This window comes from Corvus hawaiiensis, chromosome 3, assembly GCF_020740725.1.
Source record: "Corvus hawaiiensis isolate bCorHaw1 chromosome 3, bCorHaw1.pri.cur, whole genome shotgun sequence".
NCBI classification, from domain to species: Eukaryota; Metazoa; Chordata; class Aves; order Passeriformes; family Corvidae; genus Corvus; species Corvus hawaiiensis.
The window spans coordinates 65953131-65967986 of record NC_063215.1 but is presented as its reverse complement, the minus strand read 5'-3'; the positions used below and the strand labels follow the sequence as shown (position 1 = coordinate 65967986).

Here is a 14856-nt window from a genome sequence, read left to right as displayed (position 1 = left end):
AAATTTAACAAAAAAAACACCCCAAAACCCACAACCCCCGACAAAAGCCCAAACAAAAAACTAAAACAGCAACAAAAAAACCACAAACAAAAAACAAAAAAAAACCAAAACAAACAAACAACAAAAAACCAACCAAACAAACAAACCCAAAAAAACCCAACAAAACTCAAAACTGTCCCCCTGTAAATAGGAATTTGGAATGCAAGGTGAGCATACATCATGTTTCTGATAGAGAAAGGGAAATAGTCTTATCACTGTGAATCCTCATCTAGAATGTCACATAGATTTCTGAATACTCTGTTAAAGAACGATAAATTCAAAGGACAAAAAGTGCACTAGAATAGAGATGGTGATATGAAAATAGGAAAACAAGATTTGATTAACCTGTCAAAGCATTTTTCTCTATAAATACCTAGGTATGGATTGCAGAGAAGAAAAAGGGTTACTTGGAACTAGAGGATAATGCTGACATTTAACAAATAATTCACTAACTCCTAATCAGAATCAGCAGATCAAACTTGGAGAAAACCTTCTTAGGGTCGTTTTGACTACAGCAAAGGTTATTCATTCTGTGAAAGTGGTTATATGAAATAACTTCTTTGAAACACAGCAGACTGAACTTAATGACCTGCAGGGTACCATAACAGTGTAAATACCATATGACAGTTTCAGCATGGGAAAGCAGCTAGATTAAAACAGCCAGCAGATGTTTGGTGTCAATTTCTGACTTGATAAATCATACTCTGATGCTGCTTGAAAATCTTAGATGCACAGACCAAGATTGGTGATCACAAATAATGTGGTAGTGGCACACATTGTTTGAATAGAAAACATGTTTTAAATTAAGTTTTAAAGATGCAGAGCTCAAGAAAGCAGGGAATGTAACATTAATACTTTTCTTGTAGACACTATCAGTGACACTCCCTGAGGCCTCCTCAGTGAGGATTTGCCACAACTATGAAGCTACAAAACAAAGCTACAGCAACTGAGAGTTGTTTCCCTGTTTCCCACTGTCCTGATTTTGGTTGGGATGGAGTTAATTTTCTTCCTAGTAGCTGGTACGGTGCTGTGGTTTGAATTGAGTATGAGAATAATGTTGATAACACACTGATGTTCTAGTTGTGCTTACACTAAGTCAAGGACCATTCAGTTTTCCATGATCTGCCAGTGAGGAGGTGCACGAGAAGCTTGGTGGGGGGACCATGGCCAGGACAGCTGATGGAGACTGGACAGAGGAATATCCCATACCACAGAGCATCATGCTTAATATATAAATGAGGGGAGATGTCTGGCAGGGGCTGCTCAGGACCAGGCTGGGCATTGATCATTGAGTGATGAGCAACTGTATTGTGCAAGTTTTATTTTTCTCTCTTTTTTTTGTTGCCTCCCTTTTTGTGGTGGTTGGTATTATTATATTTTATTATTAAACCATTCTTATATCAACCCATGGGGTTTACCTTTTTTCCCCTGATTCCCTTCCCCATCCTTGAGAGGGATGGGGTGGGGTGTGGGGTGTGGTGAGTGAGTGCTGCTTTGGTATTTAGTTGCTGGCTGTGGTTAAACCACAACACACCCCCAAAGGATGGCATATGAGGTGTCTGTTGTATCTTCATGGCTGAAAATAATCCTTCCAACAACCAGCCTTTCTAGGTGCAACTGATCTTTCACACTGCAGGGAATCCTATTCCTAGCCCTCCCCCGCCCTGCCCCGGACCCACTGCAAGTGCTAAACTGGTTGTTTTATGTAACTTCTTGTTTTCTAGGTCTTCATGCTGGAGACTCAGTGCTCCCCAAAAACCCCTAGCAACAAGGAAGGGTTTGAACATGCCCAGTCATGTGTGCTCATCATTGACCTGCCACCAGATAAGAAACCAAATGGGCATAACCAGAGAAGGTAAAATATCTTCCAAGGAAGACACTGTGTCAATAAAAGCAAGATGAAAATATTGCTGGACAGGAGGAGCTGTGAACTGAGCCTGGCAAACCATACGTCTCCATAGGGCTCATAAAAAAAAAATGAATACACTGATCAAATTAGGTTTTGTGACACTGTTGTGTTTTTAATGACACCTAGAAAATGCAGTGTCTGTTTCACTAAGGGTCTTTTAAATTTGGTATTACTTGGTTAAGAAGGTAGAAAAAGTTAACGGGTAAACTTGGGCATTATAAACTGAGGAGACCACATCCAAAACTGCAAAGCTGTCAACATTGAGCTAGGGAATGTTGGTTTTGCTTGGCACATTATTTGTGTGGAAGTCTTTCTGTTGTGTTACCACCTGAGAAACTCATCTATTTGCACGACAGTCTGATCCTGTGAAAGAATATTTCTTTTTGCTTGCACTTGGTTGTTTAAACAACTGCTATACCATCATTTGGGCCAAGAATCAGAATTCTGCATTCAGGGTTTGTGTTTGTATTGCAAGGTATGTAATGGCATGAAATTGTGTTTTATGAGATACCAAACATGCTTTTATACCATGCAAATTTAAACTATTGCTTGCAGCAAGGAGCCAAAATGTGATGGTCCTTCTTTGGATGGACAGGAAGAAAGATCATGCAAGATGTCTCTATTCTTACACTGCTGTACAGTTTTCCCCCAAGACCAGGCACTCTGTTGCCTCACCATCAGAGAACATGGCCATGCACAGAGACAAGGAAAGCTTGAGATCACAGGCTAAGCCCTTCCTTTATAGGGGAAAATATCTGCTTTGTCCAAGGGTTAGCAGGTCATTCTTCTTGTTACTATGAATGCAAAGCAAAAGTCTGGAATATTCTTCTCTCACAGCACATAAGACCATGCAGTCTAACAGGCTGTGTTTATAAAGGGTCTTGCTTGTCTTTAAACACATAAATAAAGCTTGCAATTAAATACAAACTCTGAATGCTCTCACACTGCGCTTTGTCCAAACAACTGCAAAAGGTGTATATGCCCATAGGCAAGTGTTCTCCCAGCAGTGCTCATTTTTTCACCAAAACACAGCTCACAAGTTGACTGTGCCGCTGTTCTCATATTATTTGCTACGGCAGTGCAGTAATATGGCAATCATGCATGATAGTAACTGTGGCCTTTCCAAAGTTTTACTTTAACCTTAGCAGGGTTTCTCTTTTCCCTTTTGGTTTTGTTTCCTTAATGCTGCATCGTTTCACAGGAAGCTGGGGTAAGGGAGCTTTTCTTCTTCCTAAAAAGTAATCATATATTTCAGTTTGAAACTTTGGGCAGAATAAGAAAATACTATCCTTAACCAGCTTTGGCATTGTGTTTTCACCTGTAGTTCTCTACCAGTTTCTTTTGGGATGGAGCAGTACTTTATACTGTCCTTGTAAATTGCTTTTTTGGCTATTACAAGGAAAGCAGATCTCCTTCATTCCTGACCCTGCTTTTGGAACAGGATTAGTTGCTTGAAATCACTGCAAGCTCTCATTTAACTTTATACGTGCTCTTAAGAGGTTTTCTGAGTCAGAGCCTCTAATGATTTTTACAGCAGAAAACTACTTCCCCATAAAGAGCTCTACTGTATGTGCTAATCATCAACATTTTATCACTGTCAAATAATAAGACTACTAAATTTTACTGATGTATCAGCGCCGACAGCTGTGTCATGGTAGGCAAACTGACACAGGGAATTTAACCAGTTTTGCCTGAACTTTCTTTTAAATGTTGCATTCTCAAAATTGGGTTTTGATAGGATTTCTCAAAAAAAAAAAAAAAAAAATTTGGCTTTTTGTTTTGGCATTCTGAAAGTTTTGAAAGGTGTTTACTGAAAGTGGAATAATTTTTGCAACAAAAAAAATTAAAGGTCTACAACTGAATTTCTCGTGTGACATGAAGATTTGCTTTGACTTAGACCTAAAACTTCAGTATTGCAAGCAAACTGAAAAATCTCTTCCTTAATTGATAGCTCTGCTAATTAAAACTTGACCCATCACATCAAACCAAGTATTATTATGTGCATCAGCTCCATTTGAAACATTGTCCTGTAATCTTACATAAAGACTTTTTAAAAAGGCCTTAAGATAGGTTTCACAGTTTATAATTTGAAATCCGTGAGATACCAAACAACAATCCTGTCTTTCTTCCAAGCCTTGCTTGCCTGTAAGCCTCTCAGTGTTATTTACTGATGAAAGACCTGAAAACTATGGTCACAGGAATTTGCCATTCCTGTGTCCCCTGAGCAAATCAAAAATTAGTGAGGGCTGAAACAACTCCCAGCATTTATCTAACAGGAGCACAGCTAAGAATCACCCAGTATCGTATGTGAGGAGCAGGGTTAAGAACAGATATTTCCATGCTAGACTCTCAGTGTTCCAGTTGAAGTCTTAAGAGCAAACAGTGAAATGTGCCTTCAGCCAGACTTCAGCTTCTTTGCATGCTGCATTGCACTGCTGATGTTTCTGTACATATTTCTTTATTGGTTGGATACCTCTTCATGGTTTATTTTTAAGAAGTGCTCCTGGGCATTAGTGGAAATGGAAACTGAGTAGTAAACTACTATTGAGTTTTGGCCTCAATTTGTCATGACAAAGTAAAGGTTGTCTGACATGGTGGAGGAGGAATAACTTGTGTGTTAAAAATTCCTCAGCTATAGCAAGCTGAAATATTTGATTGTGTTTTTATTCCTAGTACAAGCCCAATGCCCCATTTTAATATTCTATGATTTTTTTTCCTTCCCATGCTTGGTTTACCAAGTATTCCTTTCAGGACGATAGTGGTGAGCTTACTGTCCCACCAAGTACTGCTCCAGAATTTATATGACATCTTACTGGAAGAATTTGTGAAAGGCCCTTCTAACTTGGAGGAGAAAATGGCAATACTAGTACCAGAAAACAAGTTGGCTGGTTTTCTCAGGTACATCTCCATGCAAAACCTGGCTGTCATCTTTGACTTACTTCTGGACTCCTACAGAACAGCCAGAGAGTTTGACACCAGACCTGGGCTGAAGTGTTTGTTGAAAAAAGTGTCTGGCATTAGTGGAGCTGCCAACTTGTATCGCCAGTCAGCCATGAGCTTCAACATCTACTTCCATGCCCTGGTTTGTGCAATCCTGACAAACCAGGAGAACATCACTGCAGAGCAAGTGAAAAAGATCCTCTTTGAAGATGATGAGAGAAGCACAGACTCATCACAGCAGTGTTCATCAGAAGATGAAGACATTTTTGAAGAAACTGCTCAGGTCAGTCCCCCGCGAGGGAAGGAGAAGAGGCAGTGGAGGGCTCGAATCCCATCTCTGAGCGTCCAGCCTGTCAGCAATGCAGACTGGGGATGGCTGATCAAGCGGCTTCACAAGCTCTGCATGGAACTGTGCAACAACTACATCCAGATGCATCTGGACCTGGAGAATAATGTAGAGGAGCCTCCAGTGTTCAAAGGTGACTCTTTCTTCATTTTACCGTCTTTTCACTCAGAAACCTCCACCCCATCAACTGGAGGGCTATCTGGAAAGGACACACCATCAGAAGATGACCGAAGTCAAATCAGGGACCAACTGGGAGACAGCTTGACACCTCGAGGAGGGAGTGGAGAAATATTGCTGCTACCCCCACCCCTGAGTCCTAAACCAGAGAAAAAAGAGCAAACCAAGAAAAAAGAATGGTGGGAGAGTGCTGGCAACAAAATCTACACCATAGCCACCGACAAAACCATCTCCAAGTTTATGACAGAATACAAGAAGAGAAAGCAGCAACAGGCCATGACATCATTCACCAAAGAGGTCAAAGTGGAAAAGAAAGGGGAACTCCTGGGTTCAAGAGGGCCAGACTCACCTGTACTCCAGCGGCCACAACATCTTCTAGATCAAGGTCAAATGAGGCATTCATTCAGTGCTGGTCCAGAGATCCTGAGACAAGAGAAGAGACCCCGCTCAGGGTCCACAGTCAGCTCCCTAAATATATCTATTAGGGATGCAGAGGCCCAGATACAGGTAGGACATTCTTGTAGAATGCTAATAATAATAGCAATAAATAAAAAGATACCTATACATTTTTTTATTTATGTTATTATAACCTTTTTGTTAAGTATTGTATTATATATAATGAGGTCCTCATAATGAGGACTGAATCTTTCAGGAGCTGGAATTAATAAAAACCTGATTCTGTCCTATTAAAAGAAAGTCAGTCTTGAGGGAAGTGTCATCAGGCATATACTAGTTCAGCTTTCAAGAGTGCTGCTATGACTGGAGCCAAAGCTGCCCTTAATCCTGAGAACTGACAATCTACAGCAAACTCATTGCTTACTGCTATGGGCTATATAGCCCACTGAAGGCTTTTGAAAATGCCATGCTGCTTGTCACATTGCTTTAGTACTTAAGAATGGGGATTTTTGTTAATTCCAGAGAAAAATAATGGGTTCTTTTGCTAAACAGAAGCTTGCTGCATGCATGTCCAAGTGAACAAATCAGTGAAAGCATCAAAATTGGCAGACTTTATTCTCTGTGGGACAAAAAAAAAGGAAGGGTGAGCATGAGACTTGCAATACAAAGTCAAACAATGACTTAGTACTGAATGTGAATTAGGAAGACACAGTGAACATTAAATGAATATGCTGGCATTACTCAGTCTTCATGAAGCTGCAACCACCAGATACCTTATTTTCTGCCTCAGCCCCTGGGCTCACCTGTTTAGAAAGGTCTTCTCAAGAGGTTTTTTTTAATCCAATTTCTTCGTAGGCATGGACCAACATGGTGCTGACAGTTCTCAACCAGATTCAGGCTTTGCCAGACCAAACTTTCACAGCCCTGCAGCCAGCAGTGTTTCCCTGTATCAGCCAGCTGACTTGCCACGTGACAGATATCCGTGTCCGCCAGGCAGTACGGGAATGGCTGGGAAGAGTGGGCCGAGTTTACGATATCATCATTTAAACCAAGCTGTGCTCTGTTGCAAAGGGCAGAAGACATTCAAGGTATACAGCAAAGAAGTATTTGGGGTTCATTAATTGCCTATTTGTTGGTGATAAATTAAGAAACAATGAGCTTGTCAATATTGTCTATCCATGTGAGATTGTGTGTCCCTCACTCACACTAGCAAAGGAGGCAAAGCATGAGTCCTTCCAGAGGATCTGGCATGGCCCCAGAACCTAGAACCCTGTCTGTAAATTAGGCTCCTACCAGAAGAGGTGATACATTTCAGTAGCCTTCATTTTAATTCAAATTTGCAGCAGTGGGAGCCACCAGAAACTGCAGCAGAACTTCCACGCTTGCAATTAGCTGTGAGTGCAACTGTTGTGAGGATGTCAAACCAGGTCAGTAAGCCTATTTAACTTAGAAAATAAATAAATAAATACAAGTCAGTGAAAAGGTGGGGCTATAGGACGAGTAAGAAGGTGACACTTTTTAGGGTAACATCTTCCCTTCAAAAATTGGCATGAGAGGGGATAGCCAACTAAAGATTATTGTAGTAACTAAACCTGTAACTCACTAGAGAAAGTGGAAATTTATTTTGCTCCAAGAAGAGCCTTTGAAGTCACATTTGGAGTAGCTAAAGAATCCCAGGTCTAAAACAGGTGAAGCAAGCACAGGCTATTGATGCTTTCATTGCTCTTATGGAGTATTGCTCGAAGAGAAATGGCACTGTCAAACTGCCCTCTCTGCAACACTACCCTGGCTGCCTCTTCACCTATGCCTACAGCTGAGCATTTTGCCACATGTCTAATTCCCACTAAGGGTGAAAGGGAAGTTTGTTTTGCTGTTTCCTGTAAAGCTATGGGGAAGACATACCACAGCAAATCAAATACCAGCATGTGCCAGTATCCAGCATTCAACTAAGCAGAGATAAAATGCTCCAGTTTAAGCACCACTGCAGCTGTTATTCTACTGGAAATTTCTGTTTGCTTATGTAGAGCTGCTGTAGCCAGGAACACCCTTATCACCTTTGTTAAATGTAGCCTATCACTCCACTTTGAGCTGAAGCAAGATGGAAAATGGTATGAAAGGGAGGTATATTTCCTGTTTCTCTCCCATTTCTTGTCTGCTGCTGTAAATAGAAAAGGACAGATCCTCGTGGAGGTACATCCCTGCTCCGTGCAGCACTCCTATAGGGACTACTACAATTTGCTGTTATTAGTAAGAGGGAGGAGAAGGGGGAGGATTGACTATTGTGTTGTCAAGTGTATATGTGATGCTTTTCACACTAGAGAGAGCAAAGGGTTACCTTGCTGCACAAGTTATGTCACAGCCCCTGGGATATTTCATTTCGTACTCCCATGCTATACTATTTGTTGATTTGTTGATAACTTGTTGAAAATGAGTTGATTTTAATTTTGGGTGACCCCTTAATGCTGTTCTCCCAAGGCTTTTAAAATGTGCACGCCAACTAAATATACAGCTTCAGTCCCTGCTCCAAAGCATCCTAAAAATGTCATCTTTTTATATAAGGCCTGGATTTTGCACAACTATCTGCTTTTAGCATCTTAAACCTGGAAAAAAGAGGGAGCCAAGAAGCTCCACTGAACAGCCATCTCCCGAGCTGCTTTGTTTACAAAGAGTCTGACACTATTCTCCTGCCTTTTCCCTCCATTACCTACTTTGCATTTGTCACCTGCTAGTCTTGTGCAGGGAGTATTTGTCCCGTAACTTTCTGTAGTGCCAGTCATGCTGTTTCCCTTTCTTTCAAAAGTTTCCTTTGCTAAAGTGCTTAAAGGACATAAAAATGCTGTAAAAACAATTATTTTCTACCACCTAAACTGACTTTATAAATAACTAATTTAAAAATGTTTTCAATTGTCAATTTCCCCCCAACAGTTTTAATACTTCCTCAGGGACAGGTTAGATTAGCCTTTGGTATCTGGGAGAGTAGTAGCACAGTTTGATTTCTGTTGCCATGTCTTTCTTACACATTTTTAGGTAGAGTAGAAGTGTGGTTACATTTTTTGTTAAAGTTTTTATTTGGCATCTATACAGAACTGCTTTTAAAGCAGTACATTCATTAGGCAGCAACAGAAATAAGAATAATACATCATATTCAAAGCAGCCAACTCTGATGGTTTTCATTATAAATGCATTGAATGGGTGCAGATCCTTGCTGTACTGATCTAGAACTAAAGCAAATCCCTAAATTATGTAGGGGAATTAAAATTGATATCAATACTAGTGAAATCACTCAGGACTACAGAAGAGGCCCTTGTATCTGGGAAACACCATGGTTGTGTTGTGGTTGCAGTACAAAATTCTTCTGTAAATCAGAAAAAAAAGCTTTAAGAGTGACAATACCATTACCACCACCTCCCTCAAGCTCATGAACACAGTATAACCTAGTGTTACTTGACTAGCCACCATCTTGACCTAAAATATAATTTCATTTCAACTATTTACACTACAAATAACCACACTGGAACATGAGGACAAGTAAATTTGCTGTGTTGCTGTTGCCGTTTTGAACTTTGTCCTTCAAATTATGCACTAAAGTGCCCATTGTCACCCTCAGTGCCTCTGCTCATTAACACCCCTCCCTAAAAGGTCATAAGTAACTTTGTGTAATTCCAGAAATGTAATTTAGAAGGAGGGGAGAAGGAATCTTTGAAGCAGCAGGCTTTACATAGCAAAGTTCAGCATGTGCTGCTCTTCCTTTTCCTTGTGTGTAAAATGCTAGTCAGGTGAGGGGAGCAGCCCATGGCCACTTCAGTGACCATTACCATGAGATGTAAAAGCTAAAGCTTTCTGATGTACCCTCAAAACATAAACAAACAAACAAAAAATATTAGTTGATTTGTCAGATTCTCAGCAATTTTTCTGCTGGTTTAGTTATAGACATCGGCAAACCCCAAAGAAGTAGAACAATAAATGTGTGAAGTCACCGTTTCATAGGTCCTGTGTGGCCTGTTTCATGGCTCATGACTGCCAGCATGATACTTTCAGACCTCATAAAGCAGGCTTTATGAGGTCTGAAAGTCCAAAGGAGTCTGCAGAACAGTGCCAGGAAAAAGGAACTAGCATCAGCCTGTCCTAAGCTTCAGAAGGAGAATTCCCAACCCTGCACACCCCAATCACGTCCAGGTACATGTCCATGCTACAGTGGCTTTTCTGCTTTCTACCTGTGAGTGGGGAAGCACCTCAGTCAGTAGCAGTAGTAGTCCTTGTATCCACCTGTGTATTCCCATGTGTATCCCATTCAAATCCTTAATGATAGCTCTATAACCTCATGCATGGCAGCACATTGGCAGCTTTACTGTTGAATCAAACATTTGAACCTTAAGAAAACCAGTCTCTCTGCATTACAGCCTGAGCGTGCTCTTTCTCTTTGCCTTGGTTAATGACCACATTCTTCCTTTTCTTACCCTTACTTTTTTTGTCACATAAATTTCTATACAAGTTTGGTTTGATTTTTTTTTTATTGAACTGGCCAGTTGTTTTTAAAAATGATTGCCCATTAAATTTTACTCAACTGAAATGCTTTAAAAAAAAAATTGTGGTAGCTTGACATCTTTCTCAGGTACCAGAGCTGCACCTCTGCTGCCTTTGCCTAACTCACACTGCCCTCCTCAGGGCCACCGCAGCAAGCAGAGACAAGGGCATCTCATTTTAAAATCTTGTAGGCAGTTCCTAAGAGAGAAAGTTGCTGCTGTCCAGCATCAACTACCTTTTAGCACATGAAACAGCTCATCACTGTGCAAATATTTAAAGCTGAGAAAAGCAGAGCACTCATCACGAAAGTGATCCTTTTCCTGAAGAATAGGAGCAGGGTTTGACCCCAACCTGGTCTCAGGCCATTGCATGTGTTTGCACTTCCTTCTGCACGGTGAACATATGCAATCATATGAGATGATTGACATGTGTTTGTACAGATACCTGGAGCTCCAATCACTGCCATATTCTGAGCATTCAGCATATTTTCAGAGAGCTATCCACATTATTAATGTGCTTATCTGCTGTGTTAAGTATTTGTATCACACCAGCAATGGTTAACACAGTTATTCTAGTACCTTTTCTGAGCTTTCAGCAGCCATTGAATTACCACTACTGTCTCTTGGTTAAAATGCTTTCTCGTCTTTAAGATGTTAAGATACAGATTTAATACTTTCCTAGGGATAAACTCTCATTTGAGAATAACTGACTTAATTTAGCATATAGAAAGAATTACTAGAAAAAGATTTGCATTGACCTGGGCAATATCTTCATTGTACAACTCCCAGCACAGGCAACATAGCTTTTGCCTCCTCACAGATGAAAAATTTCTGTGCTCTGCACTGTGGCTTGCTCATGTCAAGGCCAAGCACAGTTTACACCTGTGACTTGTAAGGTGCTTTCCCTTTCAGTTTGAGCTTCAAGTTGGGTTTAAAACCTTAAACCTGACTGTAAAATTCACTGACAAATCCTCACTTGCCAAAGATAAAAACCCCCACCTCTAAGTACCATGTGCAGTCTTCACCTGTACTTCATATATACTTCATAGCAGCATCTCAGTGTTGTTGTCAACACTGCAGAGCCCGGCACAGCACTGGCATGAAACCATGTGGCAAACAAGGTAGAAAGTAGAGTCCAGCTCCATGTGCTGCCTGCACTTTGTACCTTTCTTCACAGCTTGGGCCCACACTCAAAGTGCTGAAGATGTTGAAATCAATGGAAGTAGCTAGGTATCTTTAATATTCAGGATTCAGTCCTTGAACCCTTCAATTCCTACATACGGGTTCACAAGTTCTCAGGAAAGGGGGAGTCCTGTACAGTTCTTTGTGTTACCCTCTCGTCTGCTGTCCTCCATACACCTCCTGCTTGAAAAATCCACGGGAACCAGCACATAGTCCCACACATCCCAGTACTGCAAAACTAGAACCCTCACTTTTGCACAGATCTAGCAAGCCAAAGTGTTTATTTTTTACCTAGCTCATCTGTATAGAAGCCTGTTGAGAAATTGAGCATGTGGCTTGGCTATTGTCACCTTCAGCAATCCATTCTAGAAATGCCATTTCTCAGTGCTAAATTGCTCTTAAATTCACAAAAAAAGTGACGTTCTTCCTTTTTTTCCCCCCACTTTTGCACTAAGATACGTCTAAGATGTCTAAGCAGTCAATTTACTCATTACTCCAGTCATAGTAATTAATGGAAAGACCTGTGTACAGGGCTAATCGTATGACATGAAATACTTAGGTTTTTTCAGTTGCTGATCATTCCACATTTGTTAAAGAACTAAGATGATACCAATCTACCAAAAGAAGTTTCTCTTCGTTTAGTGTAAAGGACCAACTTACCATGGCACAGAAGCACAAATGTTGGATTTTATGCAATGTAGATAAAAGCATGTGGCAGCTAGTGATCCCTCTTCACTGAGCCTCCGTAATTTGAGTGGAGCTTCTATAGGGATATCACCAAAGGGTCTCTCAGCAGCCCTCACCAGCAACACGCCTGGGACTCCAGGAAGTTGTACAACTGCAAGGAAGAAGTCGTAGATCCTCTTTCCATTGTTTCCACTACTTCCCCTCAGAACATATACTTTATGTGTGACACTAATAGGATAGTAAACAGTTTTGGCCAAACATGCAGTGCTGGCTATTTAAAAAGAAAAAATAAAAACGTACATGGCCTAACACACATCAGTCTTTTCACTTAGTGCTCAGAGGTCTCCAAGCTGAAAACTAAAAGTAGAGGGAAGAAATGCCCTAATTCTGCAGATATTAGTGGAGCTACACTGTATGATCCTGGATTAATGCAATAATGAGCTCGCCTGTGGAACCAAATTCCCTCAAATTCCAATTTTGGCAAAATCACAAGTTGAGGTTTGCATAGTCTACACTGCCACATTGAATCAGGGAGCTGAGTTTATGGAAAGCATTTTTGGTTAAGAAACATGGCAACAGGATCGATTTCAATCATTTTACCCAAACATCCTACTTTTTAAAAGGTAGTTTATGTACTTCCGTAAATTCCATCTGACTCCCATGGAGCATCAGGGCCCTGTTTCCTATCCATGCATTTGGTCCATCTGAGCTGTGGTGAAGTGCCACACTTCCACAAGCAGCAAGACAGCTGAGCTAGCAGACAGGCATAGGTACACAGGTTCAAGCAAGGGACAAATATCTCCTCCACAATCAGGCTGTGACTCCTGAGCCCCCCACTCTGCAGAGGAAGACAGGACTCTATGCCAAAGGGAGAACAGCCAGGAAGGGCAGAGCATGGTGGTGACAGAGCCCTGTAGTGCACACTGTTTGCTAAAGCAGATGGGAGCAAGAGATTGAAGGTGTGCAATGACAACAGCAAGAACCTTCTTTCAGTTCCCCCCACTTTCTCTTCTCTTTTCCCCTCCCCCCTTTTTGGCATTTTTTGTGAGACTGCGTACATATTTCTATGGCCCTTCAACCAGAACTGAAAGCAAGCCAAAGGGAGTGGACACTCCGTTTCGCCAAAGATCTAAGTCTTTCCTGTTTGAAAATGAAAAAAATATCAAATTTTATTTCTGTGATGATGGCTGCCAGGGGAAGCAATTTACCACAAAACATGATTCCCAGGACTTAATCTCTCTAGCTGTATATTCAGGAGGAGCCAGTGATACTTCTTAAGAGAGTCTATAAATTACCTTGTCAAGCAAGTGCTTACATTGGGTTTACCTTCTGCTGAGTTCATACCTATCTGCAATTCCTTGGTTTCATCCATATTTCTTCCCTCTACCTTTCTGCTCTTCTTTAGAAGAACACTTCCCCATGTCCACCGTGTCCTGTTGTGCCGCTAGCTTTGTATGGTCCTTGGGTGTCCAGTGGTTGGGCAGTCACTGTCAGCTGGCTTGCAAATTGTATTTTGTGTATATTTTATTCTGACTGAATTCTGAAATGGAAATATTTTAAAACAAAAAGTATAAACTATTTATGTTGCTTGTGTTGTAGAATAAAGACGCAAATGCAAAATAAATTATGCTTCGTTTTTGTCTAATGAAAGTTATTGTACAGTTCCTGATGAAGCAAAGGAACAGAGCAGAGAAAGGGCCTGAAATACTTGGTATGTACTAGCAGGAACTGCAGTTTTCATGGATGACCTTGGGAATTTAGTCACTGTGAACTGCTAGGTGTTGTTGATGGGAACTGAGATCTAAACACTGACAAATGAGTCCTACAGCACTTCTAGCCAGAGTCTGGGTTTGTGGGGTGGAGAAGGGTGACGCTACTGAGATAGCTGGAGGTGCAAGTTGATGCCATGCAGAATTTTGAAGCATCTAGACAGGTGAAACATTTCTCCCTCCATTTAAATAAGGAGAATACTTTTGGCTCTGATTTCATTAGAGATGGGTTGCTCAGAGCTCTCATTCACAGCCAGACTTTTGTTGGGGTTTTAAGCTAGGCATTCCCTGACCACCTTCAGTTTAGATAGCACTCATCAGATGTTCCCAGTAAACAGGTGCGTGGATGCTGCAGTGTTTCATTCTGCTGAAATGAGAGTTCAGCAGGGGCTCTCCCCATCACCTCTTTTGATTAAAGTCAAACCAAAGATTGCTCCTGTTGAAGAAAAAACCTTTAATTTAATGAAAGTAGTAAACACCTTCTTTACAGGTGTCACTCCTGCTTCTGTATGCAACCAGAATTTAGGTACTGAAGGAGAGAGCGTTTGCCAGTATCCCTGTCAAGAGAATTGGCATGGGGCTTCCTGAAAGCAGGAGTGTGTCAGTGACAAGACATAGCATCGTACAGTAAACCTGAGGGTACACCTCTGTGGTCAGGGATGCTACCCACAGCCCAAAGGCAAGCTTTCCACATAATCTCAAGAGTGAAAATGCAGCCAGCTTGCCACCTGGCCTCACTGGGATCTCTGGGCATGGGCTCCCGTACACTGAAGCAGCATAAGGTCTGGCCTTCACTGGCTGTTACATAACAGCCTCATCAGCATGAAGGTTAAGAGCAGATTACAAAGCAACCAAATGAGGTTGTGATACTTTAATAATCTTACACAC

General features: G+C 41.2%; 1 protein-coding gene across 8 annotated transcripts in view; it reads left to right on the top strand.

Moving 5' to 3' along the window:
* The window catches only part of ARFGEF3 (ARFGEF family member 3), a 90729-nt gene extending 76906 nt beyond the window's left edge, over positions 1-13823 (top strand). For 5 of the 8 annotated variants that reach the window (XM_048296341.1, XM_048296347.1, XM_048296345.1 and 2 more), the window contains 4 exons: positions 1764-1894; positions 3150-3158; positions 4688-5918; positions 6663-13823. In XM_048296341.1, the coding sequence (XP_048152298.1) occupies positions 1764-1894; positions 3150-3158; positions 4688-5918; positions 6663-6854 (1563 nt within the window). In that variant the 3' untranslated portion in view covers positions 6855-13823. Of the gene's footprint in view, positions 1-1763; positions 1895-2503; positions 3113-3149; positions 3159-4687; positions 5919-6662 lie in introns of those variants that run through there. The other 3 variants (XM_048296342.1, XM_048296346.1, XM_048296348.1) reach the window with 2 other exon arrangements.
* The last annotated feature ends 1033 nt before the right edge of the window (positions 13824-14856 follow it).